Raw genomic sequence first — 20495 nt, 5'->3', positions numbered from 1 at the left:
AACAACAAACTGCTAAAGCCATGTGGGATTCGATTAAAACCCGACACTTAGGTGCCGATCGGGTTAGGGAAGCACGTCTCCAAACCTTGTCAATGGAATTTGATAATATGAAGATGAACGAGTCGGATTCAATAGATAACTTTGCGGGCAAGTTATCTAGCATTGCCTCGAAATCCGCGGCTCTTGGTGAAGTTATAGATAAAGCGAGGTTGGTAAAGAAGTTTCTCAAAAGTCTCCCGAGATCAAAGTATATTCAGATGGTTGCTTCGCTTGAGCAAGTGTTGGATCTAAATAAGACGGGATTTGAAAATGTTGTAGGCCGACTCCGGGCCTATGAGGAGCGAATCCGAGAAGAAGATACTTAAGGGGGTGACCAAGGTAAACTGTTATTCGGTAATTATGATTCATCTAAACATAGGAATTTTGAATCTAATAGGGGGAGAGAACGAGGAGGTCGAGGTCGTGGTCGAGGCCGAACTAATGGCCAAGACCGAACCCCTAGTACCGAAAAAAGGTCATCAAGTCGGGCAAAAGAAAAGGTGAAAAAAGATCGGTCAAAGATTCTATGTTACCGATGTGACAACTTGGGTCACTTTGCATCTAGTTGCCTAGATCGAGTTCGTAAGATTCAAGAAGCAAACAAAACCGAAGCCCGTGAAAATAATGATGATGCAACGTATATGCATCAAGTTGTGTTCTTAAATGAACAAAACCTAATTCCGAAGAAATATGAGACTGAACCGGTCGAAGATGATATATGGTATTTGGATAATGGGGCGAGTAATCATATGACGGGAAACCGGTCATATTTTTTGAAATTGAACGAGAACATAACCGGGAGGGTTAAGTTCGGAGATGGGTCGTATGTTAAAATCAAGGGAAAAGGGTCGATTCTTTTCCAAGGAAAATCGGGCGAACAAGATTTGCTAACCGAAATTTATTACATTCCGGAGTTACAAAATAATATAATGAGTCTCGGTCAAGCAACAGAGTCCGGATGTGACATTCGGATGAAACATGATCTTTTGACCATGCACGATGAGAATGGGAGGTTACTCATGAAGGTCACGAGATCCGCAAACCGGCTCTATAAGATAAGAATGAAGATTGGAGCTCTCGTGTGTTTGCAATCAAAGATCGAAGATGACGCATGGCGTTGGCATGCAAGACTTGGGAACATCAATTTCGAGTTATTGAAATCGATGGCAAAGAAAGATCTAGTATGAGGTTTACCACATGTTGAACACGAAAATCAGTTGTGTGAATCGTGTTTGGTGGGTAAATAAACGAGGCGTTCGTTTTCGGCCACAGCCTCGTTTAGAGCATCCCGACCTTTGGAGTTGGTTTATGGTGATTTGTGCGGTCTAATAACCCCATCCACTATCTCCGGTAATAGGTATGTCTTTGTTATTATAGACGATTACTCACGATATATGTAGACATTTTTATTGAAGGAGAAAGGTGAAGCGTTTGAAAGTTTTAAGAGGTTTAAAGCCCTAATCGAGACGGAGGCGGGTTTACCGATGAAAACTCTCCGAACCGATAGGGGAGGAGAATTCACTTCACATGATTTTATTCGGTTATGCGATCAAAGTGGAATTATTCAGTATTTAACCGCTCCGTACACGCCACAACAAAATGGCGTGGTAGAAAGACGAAACCGAACATTAATGGGGATGGTGCGGAGCATTCTAAAGGCGATGCAGGTTCCGAATTTTATGTGGGGAGAAGCGGTCCGACATTCGACATTCTTAATTAATCGGGTCCCAACCAGAGCCCTAGTCGATCAAACGCCCAATGAACGTTTTAAGAAAAAGAAACCGATTATTGAGCACGTTCGAGTATTTGGGTGTGTGGCATATGCTAAGGTTAATAGTGTACACCTAAAGAAACTTGATGACAGGTCGAGACAGCTCGTTTATCTCGGGTCGGAGACTGGTTCAAAAGCTTACCGTCTTTACGACCCGAACACCCGGAAAATTGTTGTTAGCCAAGACGTTGTGTTTGATGAAAATAGAGGGTGGAACTGGGTAAAGAAAGTCGAGACGAATTACTATGAGCCGGATATGTTTACTACGGTTTGGGGGGTGCGGTTGACTACGGAATTGGTCAAATCGAACCCCTTTTGAAGACACATCTGGAAGCAACCCGAATAGCCCAAGCTCCGAAACTCCATCATCGGTTCAACCCGAGTTCAGTGGTTCAGTTGAGCCGAGTCATAACGAGCCTGCTTCCTCAGCTCACTTGCAAGTTCAGTCAACGAGTAATGGGTCGCAAGTCCATTCGGGTGAAACCGAGGCCCAAACAGGTCTAAGGCGTTCAACCCGAGTTTCAGTTTTACCAAGAAGGTTGCAAGAAGATTACGTGCTACAGGTTAGTTCTGATTATGAGCAATTACTCTTAGCAGCAAGTGGTGAATCGAGTAACTATTTTGAGGCTAAGTCGAACCAAGAATGGGTTCGTGCCATGAATGCCAATATCGATTCGATAAATAAAAACGAGACGTGGAAGTTAGTTGAACTTCCAAAGGGTGCTAAATGTATCGAGTTGAAGTGGGTATTCAAAATTAAAAGAAATGCTGATGGAACGATAAACAAGTACAAAGCTCGGTTGGTTGCAAAGGGTTACGTGCAACAACCCGGGATCAATTTTGATGATGTTTTCGCTCCGGTTGCCCGAATCGAGACTGTTCGACTACTAATTGCATTAGCCGCATCTAATGGGTGGGAAATCCACCATCTTGATGTGAAAATGGCTTTTCTACATTGTGATTTGAAAGAAGTTGTGTTCGTTTCACAACCCGAAGGATACGAAAAGAAGGGCGAGGAGGCAAAAGTTTACAAGTTGTCAAAGGCCTTGTACGGGTTGAGGCAAGCTCCTCGAGCTTGGAACACAAAGCTAGATAACATCCTAAGAGACATGAAGTTTAAAAAATGTTCCAATGAATAGTCGGTTTATCGAAAGTTAAGCGGGAAACATTTTTTAATTGTATCCGTTTATGTTGTTGATCTATTTGTGACATGTACAAGCTCGAGTATTATTTTCGAGTTCAAGAAGGGTATGTCGACCAAGTTTGAAATGTCAGATCTCGGGAAGTTAACCTACTATCTTGGAATCGAAGTATTCCAACGAGAGGATGGGATAGTAATTTCACAAGAAGGATATGCCAAGAGAATTTTGAAGGAGACCGGCATGCAAAACTGTAATCCGGCTCAAGTCCCGATGGATCATGGTGTGAAATATTCGAAAGCCGAGAATGAAGTCAAACTCGATGCAACCGAGTATCGAAAGATGGTGGGTTGCTTACGGTATTTATTGCACACTCGTCCGGATATGGCGTACTCTATGGGTATTGTTAGTTGATACATGCAAAGTCCACGTGAATCTCATGGTATGGCAATATGACACATTTTGAGATATTTGAAGAAAACGACAAGTTACGGGATCAAGTATGGAAAGAACGGGCCAAGACGACTTGTTGGGTATAGTGATAGTAATCACAACATAGATGAGGATGATGGTAGAAGCACCACTGGGCACGTGTTCTATTATGGGCAATCTCCAATTACATGGTGCTCGCAAAAGCAAGCTATGGTTGCACTTTCGTCGTGTGAAGCCGAGTACATGGCGGCTTCGACAACCACGTGTCAAGCCGTGTGGCTCCGAGAGTTGTTGAGCGAGTTGGCTGGAGAAGAATTGCAAAAATTTGTATTGAAGATCGATAACACGTCCGCAATAGCCCTTGTGAAAAATCCGGTTTTTCACAATCGAACAAAGCATATAAAATCCCGGTTTCATTTTATTCGAGATTGCTACAACGATGGCGAGGTTGATGTTGAGCACATTAGCGGGAAAGAGCAACGAGCCGATATCCTCACTAAAGCACTCGCAAGAATTAAGTTCACGGAGATGCGCGGGTTACTTGGAGTTGAAGACCTCCCGAAATCCGACTCGAAAATTAGGGGGATGAATGTTGGAAATTAATTAACCGAGTCGGGCCTATTGGGTCCGAGCCTAAGTATCTCATTAAGTTGTATGGGGTTAAGGGGCTTTAGGGTTTAATTAAGATAACTTGTTAGCCAAGTTGGGTTAGCACTATAAATACATCAACCAAGTTAGGGTTATGTATTATGAAAGTTATTATAAACAGGTTTTTTGAGTAATATTTTCCTGGTTATAATAAAAGTTAGATTGCTCTATATTGTTCGTTAATTATCGTTTATGAATCTTGAGAAGTTACACCGGGTAATCATGTCGACAGCAAACCAATATACAACTCCATCCATAACTACCGAATAATTGGTACAGGTCGGATAACAAAAGTGAACCGATTTACGAGGGAGATTACAACGCAGACTTCTCCATGGCCTTCTGCTTAATGTAAACACCTCAACTTGACAAGGCATGGCATTTACATTTTTGAATTCATTATCATATGTAATCTTGACAATCTTAAGGTTATTAGTCTCGCAACAAACCCCAAAACCTAAAACGGTGGCATATAATTCCACATTAGGCACAACAACCTCAAACACTCTTCTAATTGCTGGGTTCCAAAGAACAGCCCGGCCCCCAACTTCGTACAAATACAAGCCGTGAGAGCAGCCGACTACGAAATAATGTTCAACCAAAAAGAAAGCGAGGTGTTAATTCAAGGAAAGTCTATTTAGGGGGAAGGTTTCATAATCATCTCTTCAACAACTGAGACAAATATATCTTTATAATCATAACCAGTAACTTCGAAAACATATCCTACCAATATATGTTGCTTTTGTGTGTTGGCAGCTATAGCTAGTAACAAAATCAGAGGTATCTATTGATGGTTTGGTAAAAGTTAGTTATTATCATATATGAATCTTACAGTCTTACAATAATAATATAAGAAAATGTTGAAGCTTGGGTATCAAGCTCACATTTCACCTAATTCAAAATCTCTCATCTCATTCATTCTAGCTATTCATGGGTAATGGGTCAAAACCATTTTGTCAAATGGGTTATAACATAGTGTGGATTATATTCATTATTGAATCAAGTGTCATTTTCATACCTAATATTTGACCAACTACACAACTTTAGTACATTTTTTAAATTTTTTTGCAAATTAACACATGGTGTTTCCAAATAACGCTATTTTAGTACTTTTCGTTAACCCTGCTTGTTTTTCCATTAAGTCTACATTAAGTTAATTCACAAGTACTTTGAGAATTACAACTGAAATAACAGACCTTATTTATCTTTATCATTTGACAAAACCCGTATAATACACGGGTTCAAAAGCTAGTTAGTTATATTTAGATAAATAAATAAATGAACATTGGTACTTCAAGCATCGTTATGTGTATCAGGACATTGGACGCTATGGAGGCTTTATTGGTGGATTTACGAGCTTGGAATGAAGGCTTAGAAGTGCGGAAATGGGAGTGCACGCATCACGAGGCAGTTTAAAGAAAAGAAATTATTTAAGCTGAAGTTTTTGTCCTTCGCGCGTTATGCTTCACGCGACGCGAAGTTCCAATTTTCATGCTCGACTATTTTGTCCTTCGCACGATGCGAAGGACAGGCCCATTTTTCGTTCGCGCGACGCGAACCGCCGTAATCCGAAGAAAATTAGGGTTAATCACTATATAAACCAATTTATGCCACCATTCGTCATATCATTACTTCCAGAGGCTGAAGAGACATCTTAGGGCGAGTTCTGACCATCCCGAAGCTTCCGGTTCGTCTTGGGTTTGCATGTTCATTAAGATAAGTTATTTTAACGATATGTCGATGCTCGGCTGAAACCTTAGTGTTCATTCTAGGTTAGGGTTTTTTGTATTCTTTCTTAATACTAGATTCATTGTGCTTCATGTTAAGAACTCGATTTAGTTTATTGATTTTATCTTGTTCTATTATTGCTTGGTTGTTTAAACAATTTGTGTTTTCGATTATTGATTAAATACATCACTTGCTTGGTTTTGTTCATCAACACTTAGTGTTAGGATCTTGTGTAATTGAACTAATAATCATCAACTATTGTCACTTAATTAGTTTCATAAAACATAAATTGGTAATTGGATAGATCGAGTTCAATTGTGTCAACAATCCGGTTAAGTTATCGTTTGTCATTCCAATCAAACTAATAGGTCTAGTAACTACTGCGCAATCAAGTCAAGTGAATCTCGGATTAAGTTGAATATCACATTACCTGAACCTAGAGTGGATACATTTTATTAATATTGTTTACAAATCCTTAAGAGTAATCGTTTTAGCTTAATTAATATTTTCAAAACCACTTGATATCGTCTGTCCGCCTTTAGTTAAATAATTAATTTAGTTAAAAATCATAAAAATACTTATTAGTATTTTCCTTGGGTTCCTATGGAGACGACCTTACTTACCCGTACTAGTTATATATATTTAAGTATTTAAAATCAATTGATTGAGTTGACCGCGACAGCCTACGTCATCTATCAAAGACTTCCATGCCATCAAGACGGATCAGATTCGAATCAAGGATTTCACAGGAAGTTTTTTCATGATTCCCCTTGGATTTCGAATGGCATGTGGTCTGACATATTATGCACACACTTGGTTTTCACGTAGTCACCAGACCCTAATTTAATTCGTTTAGATACCGAGTTGACAGTAGTGAAAAGTTAAAATGTAAAGGGAGAAAAAAAATGAGAAGTGTAAGAAGGATTTATGGACACACAAAACCCCTCAACAAAAATTAAAAAAAAATAATATAAAAATCATAACACAAAATATAAATAAAAAACGAAAAAAATTTAAAATAAACAAAATGTTTCCCCGTCATTCCGTTGCAAAAAATAAATCACCGAAAAGAGACAATGCCAAGAAAAAAAGAAACGTACAATGCCGAAAATGAACAAAAAACACAAAGATAAGTAAAAAAAAGACGCAATATGTCGCAAAATATAACAGACTGTTGAGTAATATAACACAATATCAAGAAAAAAAGACACAATCAATGAGGAAAATAAATAAAAAAACACAATAATAAATAGAAAGACACAATAATCATTTTACCTCAACATTGTGTCTTTTTTTTCTTTTTCTTTTTTTTTGTGAACGAGGAAGACGGTGGAAACATTTTTGTGTTTTTACATTTTTCGTTTTTTATTAAATTTTGAGTTATGATTTTTTTATTAATTTTTCATTATTTTTTAAGAGGTTTTTTTTCTATAAATTCTTCTCATCCTTCTTATTTTTGTTCCTATTTATAAAATAACCTGACCTGTTTATGGTATATAATTTAGATTTTAGATCGGTTAAACTAAAGTGGGCGACTGATAATGGCCATGGGCTTGTAGATTTTCACTTTTGAACTGATATTTGCTTAGTTGGATTGTATTCTGGCTTAATGGTTGAGGTGCACAAATCATGTTTTTCTGACATTCGGTTTTAGGTATGGAATCAGGTGTTCGGGTATGACTGGATATTGAAAAATCGGGTATTGGCAATACCTGGTTCGGGTTCGGGTCGGGTCTGGGTATTGTCTCTAAAAACCATATCGTATGCATGGGGTGTTGGACTTGGTATGCCCAAGACACATATTTTTATTGATGTGGCTAGTACGTAATGATCCAAGTCGGGTCATACCCAATAACAAGCTAGACAAACACCAATAATATTTATTTATATATGATATGATCATAATAAAGAATATTAACACTTGAGTTATTTGGAAAGGGGTTTCCAAATAAAATGTACTTGTGAAATAAATCATATGGGTGATTTATACTTTGAGAGAAAGCATGTTACCTACAATGTGTTATTATTGTGTATGACACAATATAAGTGTGTATAACACTCCCTTTGCTTATTTTATTATTATCTTTCTCCTTAATGGAGACATGCAATACTTCCTATTGGCTCCTTGGGTGGTGCCATTTGAAAGATTTTATTATCTTTCTTTCTTGTTTTTCTTCTCTCATTCAACACAAAAAAAAAAAAAAAAAAAAAAAAAACAAGTAACAAAAGCTAGAGAGGAAAAATCCTTTTAACTCTTCTTTCTCTCTTGGTGATTTTGGCCAAAGGAAGGAGCAAGAAGGAAGTGCTTTCAAGTGTAAAATCCTAGCTTAATCAAGGTGTATTGTCGGAGACTTAGGGTATGCAAGCTTGAGGACCTTCCCTTTGAAGTTCTTGCCTTCCATCCATCCTCTCCTTCATCCGGATTTGTTCTCTTGAAAGGTAGCTTTAACATGCATGTACTTTTAGTGACATGCATGTGTTTGATAGTATGTATTTCGTATTTGGATCCGGGCTTGGGTTTTGCATGTGTAAAATCGGTTTTATACATATTAAATTAACAAGATTTAAAACTAATTTCCGCTGAGTTTTTGGTAAAATAGGGATTTTATCACTTTGATAATTTTGTTAAAACCCAACAATGGCATCAAGAGCCGCTTATACGGATGCATGCTTCATTAGACCCAAAAATTTTCGGGTTTGTGGTGGGGTTTACCATATGGCCGAAAATTTTGGGGGTTTTGGTTACCCCATGGTTTTTCAAGGTTATACTTTACATGCATGTGGTAATCTTGAAAAACTAAGTCATTTGGATGATTGATTGTGTTGTTTGGACAAAATCCAGAACTTTCGGTTTTTGTTTGTTTTGGCCGAAAGTTTCAAGGGTCAAGGGGAACCATTTTTTGGGTCATTGTGTTATTACATATGTGGATGTGTAATAGATGTCCATAACCTAGCCATGGCCTTGTGTTTGGTTGAATGTTTGTGTTGATTGTTTGTTCATTCAAGTGGTTGTTTGTTCCTTCGATATGGTTGTAATATTTATTTGGGTTTGTAATCTATTTATTCTTTTAATTGGTTTGTAATAATAAGTAGATTAGATGCATTTCTTTTACTAGAGAAAAATGTATTACGATATATTTTTGTAAAGAAGATGCAAGGAAAGAGGCCCAAATAAAATGAAGGAGACCACAACGCGGGGATGAACACTTGGGACATTTGGATGCGAGATCAAGTGGGAGTTCACCGACACAAGTTCGTGTCCTTTTGTGTCCCTTAGGAGAGACTTTTTGACACACTTGACTTCGGTCAACAAGTGTGGTCAACATTAGGAGGCTATGGTTATGAACTTTTGGTTGTGTATGTTTTATGCTTGCATGGTTGATTTACTTTTGTTTGTGTTATTGCAATGTGGTTTGCTAAACAACTTAAAATCAACAACTAGCATAAAATTGGTTCATTAGAAATCGTTAGGTAATAAAAATGGATTTTATTAAAGGCTAATGATTTCATAATAAAATGAGTTTTATTAATAGGAACTTTGAAAATAGGTTTTTCAAATAAGTACCATACATTTGAATGCATGCAAATGAAAGGAACATAAAAAGTTTTCCAATATAGAATTTAGAAAACTAAAAATCCCTTTTATAAAATAAGTTGAACACCATCCTTTTATACGACACTCGAATCACTTGGGAACTCGATGTGGGATAAAGGTCACCTAACCGCATTAGAGGAAACTTGTGAGTTGAGGTGGGTTTGCCATATTTGTGGGATAAAGGTCACCTGACCACTTGTATGTGTAAATTCACACGTGTGTGTAAGTAGGACGACTTAAATTGGAAACCATGTGAATAGGGTCACCGAAGCATGGCGTACAATGGTGTTGATGGGATTAAACATTGTAACGTTCGTAAATTTCCGATAAAAGGTTTAAACTCGTAGTGTTGTGTGTTTGATCAAGAAAAGATACTTATTATTTTATTTATTTATGATTTGATTAAGAAGAGTTATTTATGATTTAATTGACTTATGATTTGACCAAGAGAAGTTATATATCTATTTACTTATGATTTTCTCCTACATTTTTATGCTTATGGGATTAAATTGTTTAATGAATGTTACTTATCGAAAACTTGAACTCACTCAGCTCAAGAGGACTTTGTATTTATGTTAGATTGACTTTTAGGTTGAGGATTAGAGATTTCCGCTTGGACGTGCTAGAGACTACTCGGACGGTTGAAGGCATATCTAGTCGAAGAATTAATAACGCAAACTGTTTCATTTAATTTATTACTATAAGCATTTAAATTTTGGTTTTGGGCACTTTTCCTGGTTTTTGGGAATTTTGATGTTTATTATTCCTCTGTTTAATTACTCTGAACTAATTTTAATAAGATGCACATGTTTGGTTTTAAATTTTTAAGAATTTTTGGATATGATTAGCAACTGTAGGAATCCTGAGGTTCGAGGTCTTACAAACATTCCAACTAAGCATGAGATGCTTAGCCGATCCCATAAAACTAGAAGTTGCAAAGGGTTGCAAAACGTTGACTACCTTGTTAATTTAAATAGTGGGATAAAGGTCACCTAACTACTATTTGAATATGATATTGAGTTCTAGATTTTAATCATTAATTGTCTTGGAGACATAAAATGGTATTAAAGATTAAAATAATTGATATCGAAAATACTAAAATTGAGCTTTGTTATGTTGTAGATGGCCGCAATCAACAATCCACCTAACGTTATTATTCCACCCATTAACAACCTACCACTAAGATCTATTCTCGATAAGGATCGTCTAAACCATACCAACTTTATGGATTGGTATCGAAACTTGAGAATCATTCTCAAGCAAGAAAAGAAATACTACGTATTAGAGGATCCTATTCCCGATTAACCTAGCATTGATGATGCCGAAGACCATAACAATTGGGTTAAGCACAATGAGGATTCAGTGCAGGTTTCTTGCCTCATGTTGGGAACTCTGATTCCTGAGATTCAAAAGGACTTTGAACTTCATGGGGCGTACAACATGATCACCCAACTTAAGGAAATGTTCCTTACACAAGCTAGGGTGAAACGCTTCGAAACGGTTCGAGCGCTTTATGCATGTCGTATGGAGGAAACCCAATCGGTCTCATTTTATGTACTTAAGATGAAAAGCCACATTGATCTTCTCGAGCGCCTTAATTTTCGCGTCTCAAACGAGTTAGCCACGGATTTGATCCTAAATGGATTAACTAAAAGGTTTGAGACATTTGTTATGAATTATAACATGAATGGATGGGACAAGAGCATTGGTGAGCTTCATGCAATGCTTAAGACGGCCGAGACGGGAATGGGTACAAAGGTTTTACCCGTTCTCACGATCAATGAGGGAGGCAATAAGAAAAGGCATCACCCGGAACCCAAGGCAAAGGTTGCCAAAGGCAATGGACAAGTCAAGGGCAAGTTCAAGGGAAAGGCTAAAGTGGAACCACCTAAACCGAAGAAGCTAAAGGTTAGCTCGGAGGATCCATGCTTTGGATGTGGGGCGACAGGGCATTGGATGAGGAATTGTCCAACCTATCTCAAAGAGTTGAAAGCTAAGAGGGATGCGGGGCAATAATCGGGTACAACTTTCATGATTCATATTGATCTTAATCTTATTTCCTCTAAGACATGGGTATTGGATACTGGATGTGGAACTCATATTTGCAATTCATTGCAGGGGTTCAAGGGAAATGAAGGATTCAAGAAAGGAGATATTAGTCTCTTCATGGGCAATGGAGCAAAGGTTGTTGTCGAAGCCCGAGGAGACTATACATTGAAGCTTCAAAATGGTTTGGAAGTTGTTTTGAAATATGTTTTGTATGCTCCTAATTTGACTAGGAACATTATCTCCGTTTCTTTGTTAAGACAATATGGTTATGATTTTAAGTTTATGGATGATGGTATTTGTGTTTTCATGAATAATGTCTTTTATTTTAAAGCAATGCCGTCTAATGGCATTTATGAATTAGTTCATGATAACACATCCTATGACAACATGTTGTACCAATCAAGCACCAAGAAACTCAAAATGGATTTGAGTAAGACTTATCTTTGGCATTGTCGCCTTGGTCACATAAACAAAGATCGCATACATACACTTCAAAAGAATGGTCTTTGGGAATCAAGTGAAGATGATTCATTTGATAAGTGTGAGTCTTGTTTACTTGGAAAGATGACCGAGGACCCCTTTAGTGGAACAAATGAAAGGGCAAAAGACTTATTAGGTATTATACATTCAGATGTATGTGGTCCTTTTAAGACAATGACAAGGAATGGTGAAAGATACTTCATTACTTTTATCGACGATTATAGTCGTTATGGGTATGTGTACTTGTTAAGACACAAAGATGAAGCCTTTGAAATGTTCAAAGTCTTCCAAAATGAAGTACAAAATCAACTCGATAAAACCATCAAAGTACTTCGTTCGGATAGAGGAGGTGAATACCTAAGTAATGCTTTCCGAGATCATCTTAGGAGTTGTGGGATCATCTCACAACTTACTCTACCCGGAACACCATAACATAATGGTGTGTCTGAAAGGAGGAATCGAACTCTATTGGATATGGTTCAATCTATGATGGCTAGAAGCACATTGCCTCTATCATTTTGGGGTTTCGCTTTGCTCTTCGCGGCCCGTATTCTAAATATGGCCCCAACCAAGAAAGTGGACAAAACACCTTATGAAATATGGAATGGAAGGGCTCCATCGTTATCATATTTAAAGGTATGGGGTTGTGAGGCTTATGTCAAGAACAACACCCAAAACAAACTTGAAAGTCTATCCACTAAGTGTATCTTTGTAGGATATCCCAAGGACTCCATGGGATACTATTTCTACAACCCAACCGAGCAAAAGGTGTTCATTGCTCGAAAGGCCGAGTTCTTGGAAACTAAGTTCCTTATAGAAGGTACTAGTAGAACGGTGGAACTCGAGGAGGATCGAGAACCACAAGCCGATACACGTTTAGTTGATACTAGCACTCAACAAGAGGTTGTTGAGAATGATCAAATGGTTGATCAAGACACACAAAACATTCGCAAATCCGGTAGGATTAGTCATCCACCTGAAAGATATGGATTTTTTATGGATGGGTGCTATGTGGTAGATTCGGATGAACCCACCACATACCGTGATGCAATGTCACTATCCGATTGTGACAAATAGCTTGAAGCCATGAACGTAGAGATGCAATCCATGCATGACAACCAAGTATGGGATTTGGTTGTACCACCTCTTAATTCCAAACCGGTTGGAAGTAAGTGGGTTTTCAAGAAGAAAACCGATATGCATGGAAACTTGGATACTTATAAAGCTAGACTTGTAGCAAAAGGATTCACTCAAACTCAAGGGGTTGACTATGATGAAACTTTTTCTCCCGTAGCACTGCTAAAGTCTATTAGGATATTGTTTGCCATAGCCGCATATTATGACTATGAGATATGGCAAATGGATGTCAAAATCGCTTTCCTAAATGGGCATCTTGAGGAAGATGTCTATATGGTTCAACCCGAAGGTTTTGTCGATCCACAACATCCTAATAAAGTATGCAAGTTAAAGAAATCAATCTATGGATTGAACAAGCATCTAGAAGTTGGAATCACCGTTTTGATGAAGAAGTTAAAAAATTTGGGTTCATCAAGAATGGTGATGAAGCTTGTGTGTATAAGAAAGCTAGTGGGAGCATCATTACCTTCTTAGTATTGTATGTTGATGATATACTACTATTTGGGAATGACATTCCAACCATGGAAGGGGTAAAAGCATGGCTTGGAAGTTGTTTTTCTATCAAGGATCTTGGTGAAGCCGCCTATATTTTGGGAATAAAGATCTATAGGGATAGATCAAGGCGGTTGATAGGTTTAAACCAAAGTGCATACATAGACAAAATCTTGAAGAGGTTCAAGATGGAGAACTCTAAGAAAGGTTTGGTACCTATTCAAAGAGGAACGATATTGAGTAGATCTCAATGTCCGAGCTCAAAGGATGAGCAAGAGAAAATGAATGGAATCCCATACGCATCAGCTATTGGATCCATCATGTATGCAATGATATGCACTAGACCGGATGTGTCATGCGCTTTAAGCATGACAAGTAGATTCCAACATAATCCGGGAAGTAGCCATTGGATGGTGGTCAAGAGTATATTGAAATACCTTAGAAGGACTAAGGATATGTTTCTAATATACGGTTCGGGTGAGGAGGAACTCGTTGTAAAGGGTTACACGGATGCGAGTTTTCAAACAGATCGAGATGATTCTAGATCACAATCAGGATATGTTTTCGTTATGAATGGTGGGGCAATCTCTTGGAAGAGCTCAAAGCAAGACGTGGTAGCATTATCCACCACGGAATCGGAATACATCACCGCCTCATTGGTAGCTCAAGAAGTTGCGTGAATTAGAAAATTCATTGCTGACCTAGGGGTAGTCCGTACCATTCAAGACCCTCTAGAGATCTTTTGTGACAACGAAGGTGCGATTGCGCAAATCAAGGAACCTCGTGCACATCAAAAGACGAGGCACATTGAGCGGAGGTTCAACTACATAAGGGATGAAGTTGAAAAGGGAAAGATATGTATTCGCAAAGTTCACAGCGATCAAAACATTGCGGATCCACTCACGAAGCTCCTATAAACGCCAAAGCATGAGGGTCATACTTGTGCCTTAGGACTACGATATTCTAGTGATTGGATATGATCGAATTTTGTATTTGGATATCGGAATAATTTTTATTTTGACTCATTCATATGTTTATGGTTTATGATTATGAAATTTTGAGTTATGTTCCATTTTAGCATGTTTAAATCCGTGAATAAGTTACTTATTCTAAATGTTCGTAGTCGCTCATATTTGTGGGAACAAATATGAAGGTAAGACTATTATGAACTTGGATTGGTGGATATTCATGGGATATGAATATAGAGCAAGGGTTGCTGCTAAGGTTCATAGATATTTATGGGTTATAAATATTGGACTGACCCACTCTCAAATATTACTACATGGAATCCTTGTGATTGATCATAAGTAAATTTGAGTAAAGGCGAATATCATAGTATCCTCCGATCTGAGATACATATTGGGTCTTGATATTCACCAAGTATTATACTTTGACTTAGTTCTTCGCTGCTCTGAAACATGACAGTACATAAGGCTAAGATCAGGTCTGGTACAAGGTGATTGTGAGAGACGTATGTAGTCAAGAGGGGATTTGTCCCTCTTATTCGTTGAGAGTGAGATGTCTAAGTCCTGAAAGTTAAATCAACAAAGAATGATCACTCTGTGTCTCTGGATTTGACATGACATCTGAGGCAAAAGGATAAATGATAGATGTACCTAAATCGTTTCAAGTAAAGGACTTAAAGGGGATGATGTTATTGAATGGCACTTCGTCATGCGTATTAGGGGTAGTAAACCGTAGTTAGGCGGTATTTGCTACTTGCATCAATCTTCTATGTATCTTGTGCAAGTGAGAGATTATTGGACTCGGTATGCCCAAAACACATATTTTTATTGATGTGGCTAGTACGTAATGATCCAAGTTGGGTCATACCCAATAACAAGCTAGACAAACACCAATAACATTTGTTTATATATGATATGATCATAACAAATGAATATTAACACTTGAGTTATTTGGAAAGGGGTTTCCAAATAAAATGTACTTGTGAAATAAATCATATTGGTGATTTATACTTTGAGAGAAAGCATGTTACGTACAATGTGTTATTGTTGTGTATGACACAATATAAGTGTGTATAACACAAAGCATTGTGTATGACACAATGCAAGGTACATATAAATATAGAAAGTGTTATTATAATGAAAATAAGAAAGGAAAGAGGGTGGGCCCCCTCTCTCTCTTTGCTTATTTTATTATTATCTTTCTCCTTAGTGGAGACATGCAATGCTTCCTATTGGCTCTTTAGGTGGTGCCATTTGAAAGATTTTATTATCTGTCTTTCTTGTTTTTCTTCTCTCATTCAACACAAAAAAACACAAGTAACAAAAGCTAGAGAGGAAAAATCCTCTCAACTCTTCTTTCTCTCTTGGTGATTTCGGCCAAAGGAAGGAGCAAGAAGGAAGTGCTTTCAAGTGTAAAATCCTAGCTTAATCAAGGTGCATTGTCGGAGACTTGTGGTATGCAAGCTTGAGGACCTTCCCTTTGAAGTTCTTGCCTTCCATCCATCCTCTCATTCACCCAGATTTGTTCTCTTGAAATGTAGCTTTAACATGCATGTACTTTTAGTGACATGCATGTGTTTGATAGTATGTATTTCGTATTTGGATCCGGGCTTGGGTTTTGCATGTGTAAAATTGGTTTTATACATATCAAATTAACAAGATTTAAAACGAATTTCCGCTGCGTTTTTGGTAAAATAGGGGTTTTATCACTTTGATAATCTTGTTAAAACCCAACACGGGGTTCGGGTCAGGTATAGAACCGGGTATTTGAATTCCTTATTTTCGGGTATTGAAAAAACCAAATATTCAAGTTTTTTCCAGTATAGATTGGATTTTCTAAAGTGCTGCACTTTTTAGGGTATTTTTGTGGTTTTTTCAGGTACTTTTTTGGTAATTTCGGGTATTTGAATACCCGGTCTCAGGTATAGGAAAAAAGCAGGTTCCGGGTATGGAAATGGTTCCGGTTTTCGTGTATTACTCGGTACAAATCATGTCTAGTTCAGGGTAAGAGTTTTGGTACTGAAATACATAACTTGTACCCTACAGGTAGTGTTGGGTACGGGTTCGGGTTCGGGTTCGGGTTCGGGTTCGGGTAGTAAAAAATCGGTTCCGGGTTTTTTTTCGTGATCAGTTCCGGATTCAGTTTTTTTTTTTCATCTCTACTTAGTGGTGCACAAACGGGCCAAACCGAAACTGGACCCAGATACAAGGGGTGAGATTCAATACCCACTAGAACTAGTTCGTGTAAGGTAAATTAAGGTCCGAACGAGGTATAATTTTAACAAAATAAATTCACCCGTTGGCAATAGATATAAAACCGATCGGTGTGGATAAAAAAAAGAAAAGAAAATAAGTAATAAATACAACTCAAAATCATTAGCCTGTAAACGAACCGAACATTCAATAAACTGTTCGTGAACCGTTTGGTGAGAAGTTTGTTTATGTTCGTTTAATTTATTTAATTAAATGAACGAACATGAACATATGTTTCATCTATTTACGTTCGTGAAAGTTCGTTTATGTTTGCTCATTTATGTTCCTTTATGATCGTTCATTTATGTTTGTTTACAAATTAATAGAAAATAGTTAAATGTTATTCGTATGAATATCTACTTAATATTCTATATTTATTCGTTTGTGTTCGTTTAAGTGTGTTCTTTTATGTTTGTTTGTGTTCGCTTACGTTTGCTCATATATGTTCGTGTTTAAAGTTAAATGAACGAGTACGAACATATACGTGTTCGTTTACAGGTCATCGGTTGTCATAGTGAATGTCAGTACCATACTAATCTACTAATAACAACCAAATCCCCGCCGCAACGTACGAGTTGATCGATGCTAGTTACATATTTAATTCCTACTTTTGTAAATCTCTTACATATTTTGGTTATCTGTTGAATACTTGAAAATACATCCTTAGAGCATTCACATCATATCCACCATATTCAATGAGTAGTGTTTTCATTATATAGAGAGTAGTTTAGAGCGTTGTTAGTGAAGGAGAGAGAAATGCATTGATTTTTCTGTAAATTTGAAAAGTTACTGTCCATCCTCTATAACTTTTAAATATTTGTTGAAAATGGTTGTGAGTAAATGGGAGAGAAAGGTAATGATAAAAGTATGAAAAATATTATTTAATTAAAAAGAAAAAAAATGTAGCGTTTTTTAATATAATTTTGAATTTAAAAATAAAAAAAAAAGATAATATAAAGCATTCTATTTGATACTATTATACTAAAAATACACGTAAGAAAAGAAAAATAAAGAACTAACTCTACATGGAATATGTTAAATGTGGTTGGTTGGCTATTTAAGTATGAGACTTGTGTACCTTTTGCTCATTCTTATATGAATTTCTCATTACCACTTGTCATCTTCTTCTCCACCACCTTCAAACTTCAAACTTATTGTGACATAATATAACCAAGTACTAGTGGTCACTACTCACCAAATATGAGTTATTTGGGCGTTGGTGTAAGCCCCGGTAACATTCCGGTTTATCACGGTACCGATTTGAAAGATGTCGATAGGAAGGTGCGGCTAGCCGAGTTGATTTTAAGGTGTGTCGTTTGTGTTCTAGCTCTTGTTTCGGTCCTTCTTGTTGCTACTAATTCACAAGTCCAAGAAATCTTTACCATCCAGAAAAAAGCCAAATTTACTGACATGAAAGCCCTTGTGTAAGTTCCCTTATTTTTAATTAATATTCTTGTTTTTTTAATTTTTACTGCAGTTAATTTGTTCTAGACATGTGGCCTTAATACGGTGTTTCTTGATATTTTTAGGTTTTTGGTGGTGGTGAACGCGGTGGCCGCAACGTACTCATTATTGCAAGTGTTGAGGTGTGGGTTTAACGTGGTGACCGGAAGTGTCGTGTTGAGCAAGCCCTTGGCTTGGATTATTCTTTCCAGTGATCAGGTGTGTAATTTATTTTTTTTTCACCTTAAATCTATTAAACTTTGCATCTGCAATGAATTGAACTTGAACCCAATTAATATCACACCTATGGAACCTACAAATGCATATCCAATTAAGTTAGAATTTCATGCATGTGCATTTTGATGATGTCACATTGTACCTTGTGCATGATGGGTTGTACCTTGCACATGAAGTATATTTGTTTTCCCATAATTTATTCACCTCTGATGAGAATTGAATGTTTTCATGTGAAAGACATTAGAGCACACCGGTAAACGCTGATACGATACATCTACCTCCATTGTCTATTAATTTTGCTCATTTTTAATGATACTTAATACGTGTTGCTTATCTGACATATGGTCTTGTGGTAGTTGAGATATAGTTGTTTAAACATTACTATAGACACAGTGCAATGATATCAACCGGGTCCACTCGTTCTTGAGTTGATTCGGTCGTCGGGTTTGACTGTAGAAAGGTGGGATTTTTTAGAAAAAAGTTTGATCAGATTATGGAGGGTACTTAAAACAAATTCTAAAAATGGAGTTTTTTTTTTATTTAAATTAAATATCTTTTCCTTTTGATTAAAATCCAGAAATGTGTGAATATTATAACATCTTTTATCATAGGATTCCTAAAAGCCGTACATAATCACACATAGACTAAGTTTAATGAAAATAAATCACTTTCAAGTATATTCATTCTTTGCTCTAGTTGTTACGCTTGTAAACAAGCCGGACGAACATGAACTGAGCATGTTTGTGTCCGTTCTTTAACTAACCGAACAAACAATCAAATACGAACAATTAACTAAGCGAATGGATCTTTTCTTGTTCGTGTTCAATCTTTAAGAAAATGAACATGTAGGCATCAAATTAAACATCTATAGTATTAAACAGTTCGTGTTCTTGGGTTGTCGTTTCAACCCGAAAATTTGTCACGAACCGCGAACACGACCTGTTAAAATCAAACATCTATAGTATTTACTTACAAAAACTAGTTAGAATAATAAATACTTATAGCAAGGACCCGGCCACAAAATTCCTTTTTTGCATTTTCATTGTGATTAATATCAATTCAAATATGTTAACTATGAGCAAGCAAGAGGTGAATTTCTAATGATTATTATTTAGTATCACTAATGAACTGAAATTTTGATATTGTGGGATTGGTATGACAATATTTAAATTATTTTTCATCCGGGAAATTTCAGCTTATCGCTTACATGATGTTAGCTGCACTCGGGGCCTCACTACAATCCGCCATATTTGCTAAGTATTCAGAACCGGAGCTGCAATGGATGAAGGTGTGTGATATGTATGGGAAGTTCTGTAACCAAAGTGGAGAAGGGATGGCAAGCTCGATTGTTGCATGGTTGCTGATGGTGATTGTCACAGGCTTATCGTCATTTAGCCTCTTTCGGTTGTATGGTGGAAATAAAGGAACTAAAACAGGTGCAGGATGGTAACTAGTATGGAGAATGTATAGTCATTAGGACTAAAAGGGAACGTTAAGAAACGGTTTTACTTATTCCTATATATATATATATATGACTAGTGTGAAGGACAAAGTAGTAGTTTTTTCTGTGTGGATTTTGTGTTATATAGTTGTTTACTTGTTTTTATATATGTGTTCATGTTACATGAACAAAGTGAAATGAGATTAGCTGTGGTATCTGATGTTATGGTGAGTTTGATTGTGTTATGGTTTGAAAACTGGATAGTCACTCCTGCAACTCGAACCAACCTCCTCACAGACAGTTTGGTATGCACAAATCTAAAGCAACAAATCGGACTGCTTCTGTGACACCTTAGACAAATTCCATATCTTTTTGTTATGCATTGTTCAAACTTCAAAGGGCATGGGTTAATAACACAAAGTAAAGAATATCCGAGAGGTTTCCAATATTTTAGATCGGTATAATGGCATGGCGGGTTCAATCAATGAACAGGTAGATTGACCAATTTGAAAACCAGGAGGTTCAAAACTTTTACTTTCTTTTTGAAACGATTTGAAATTCCATTTGTGGTTATTGAATAATTGTTTTATCAAATAAAGAATATATGAAAGTAACCCATGACCCGTCTTTTTATTATAACTCAAGA

The 20495-nt window shown here is 37.0% G+C and overlaps 1 protein-coding gene across 1 annotated transcript; it reads left to right on the top strand.

The window, feature by feature from the left end:
• Positions 1 to 17928: 17928 nt before the first annotated feature.
• LOC143529670 (CASP-like protein 2B1) lies at positions 17929 to 20233 on the top strand. The gene is made up of 3 exons (XM_077025412.1): positions 17929 to 18152; positions 18258 to 18390; positions 19604 to 20233. The coding sequence occupies exons 1-3, from the start codon at positions 17929 to 17931 to the stop codon at positions 19856 to 19858; spliced, it is 612 nt and encodes a 203-aa protein (XP_076881527.1). The 3' UTR covers positions 19859 to 20233.
• The last annotated feature ends 262 nt before the right edge of the window (positions 20234 to 20495 follow it).

The sequence above is a fragment of the Bidens hawaiensis genome, unplaced genomic scaffold (genome assembly GCF_021521415.1).
Source record: "Bidens hawaiensis isolate Kalapana, Puna unplaced genomic scaffold, B.hawaiensis_p1.1 tig00008636_1, whole genome shotgun sequence".
Lineage (NCBI taxonomy): Eukaryota > Viridiplantae > Streptophyta > Magnoliopsida > Asterales > Asteraceae > Bidens > Bidens hawaiensis.
The sequence above is the reverse complement of the archived record's forward strand: the minus strand, read 5'-3'. Positions and strand labels throughout refer to the sequence as shown.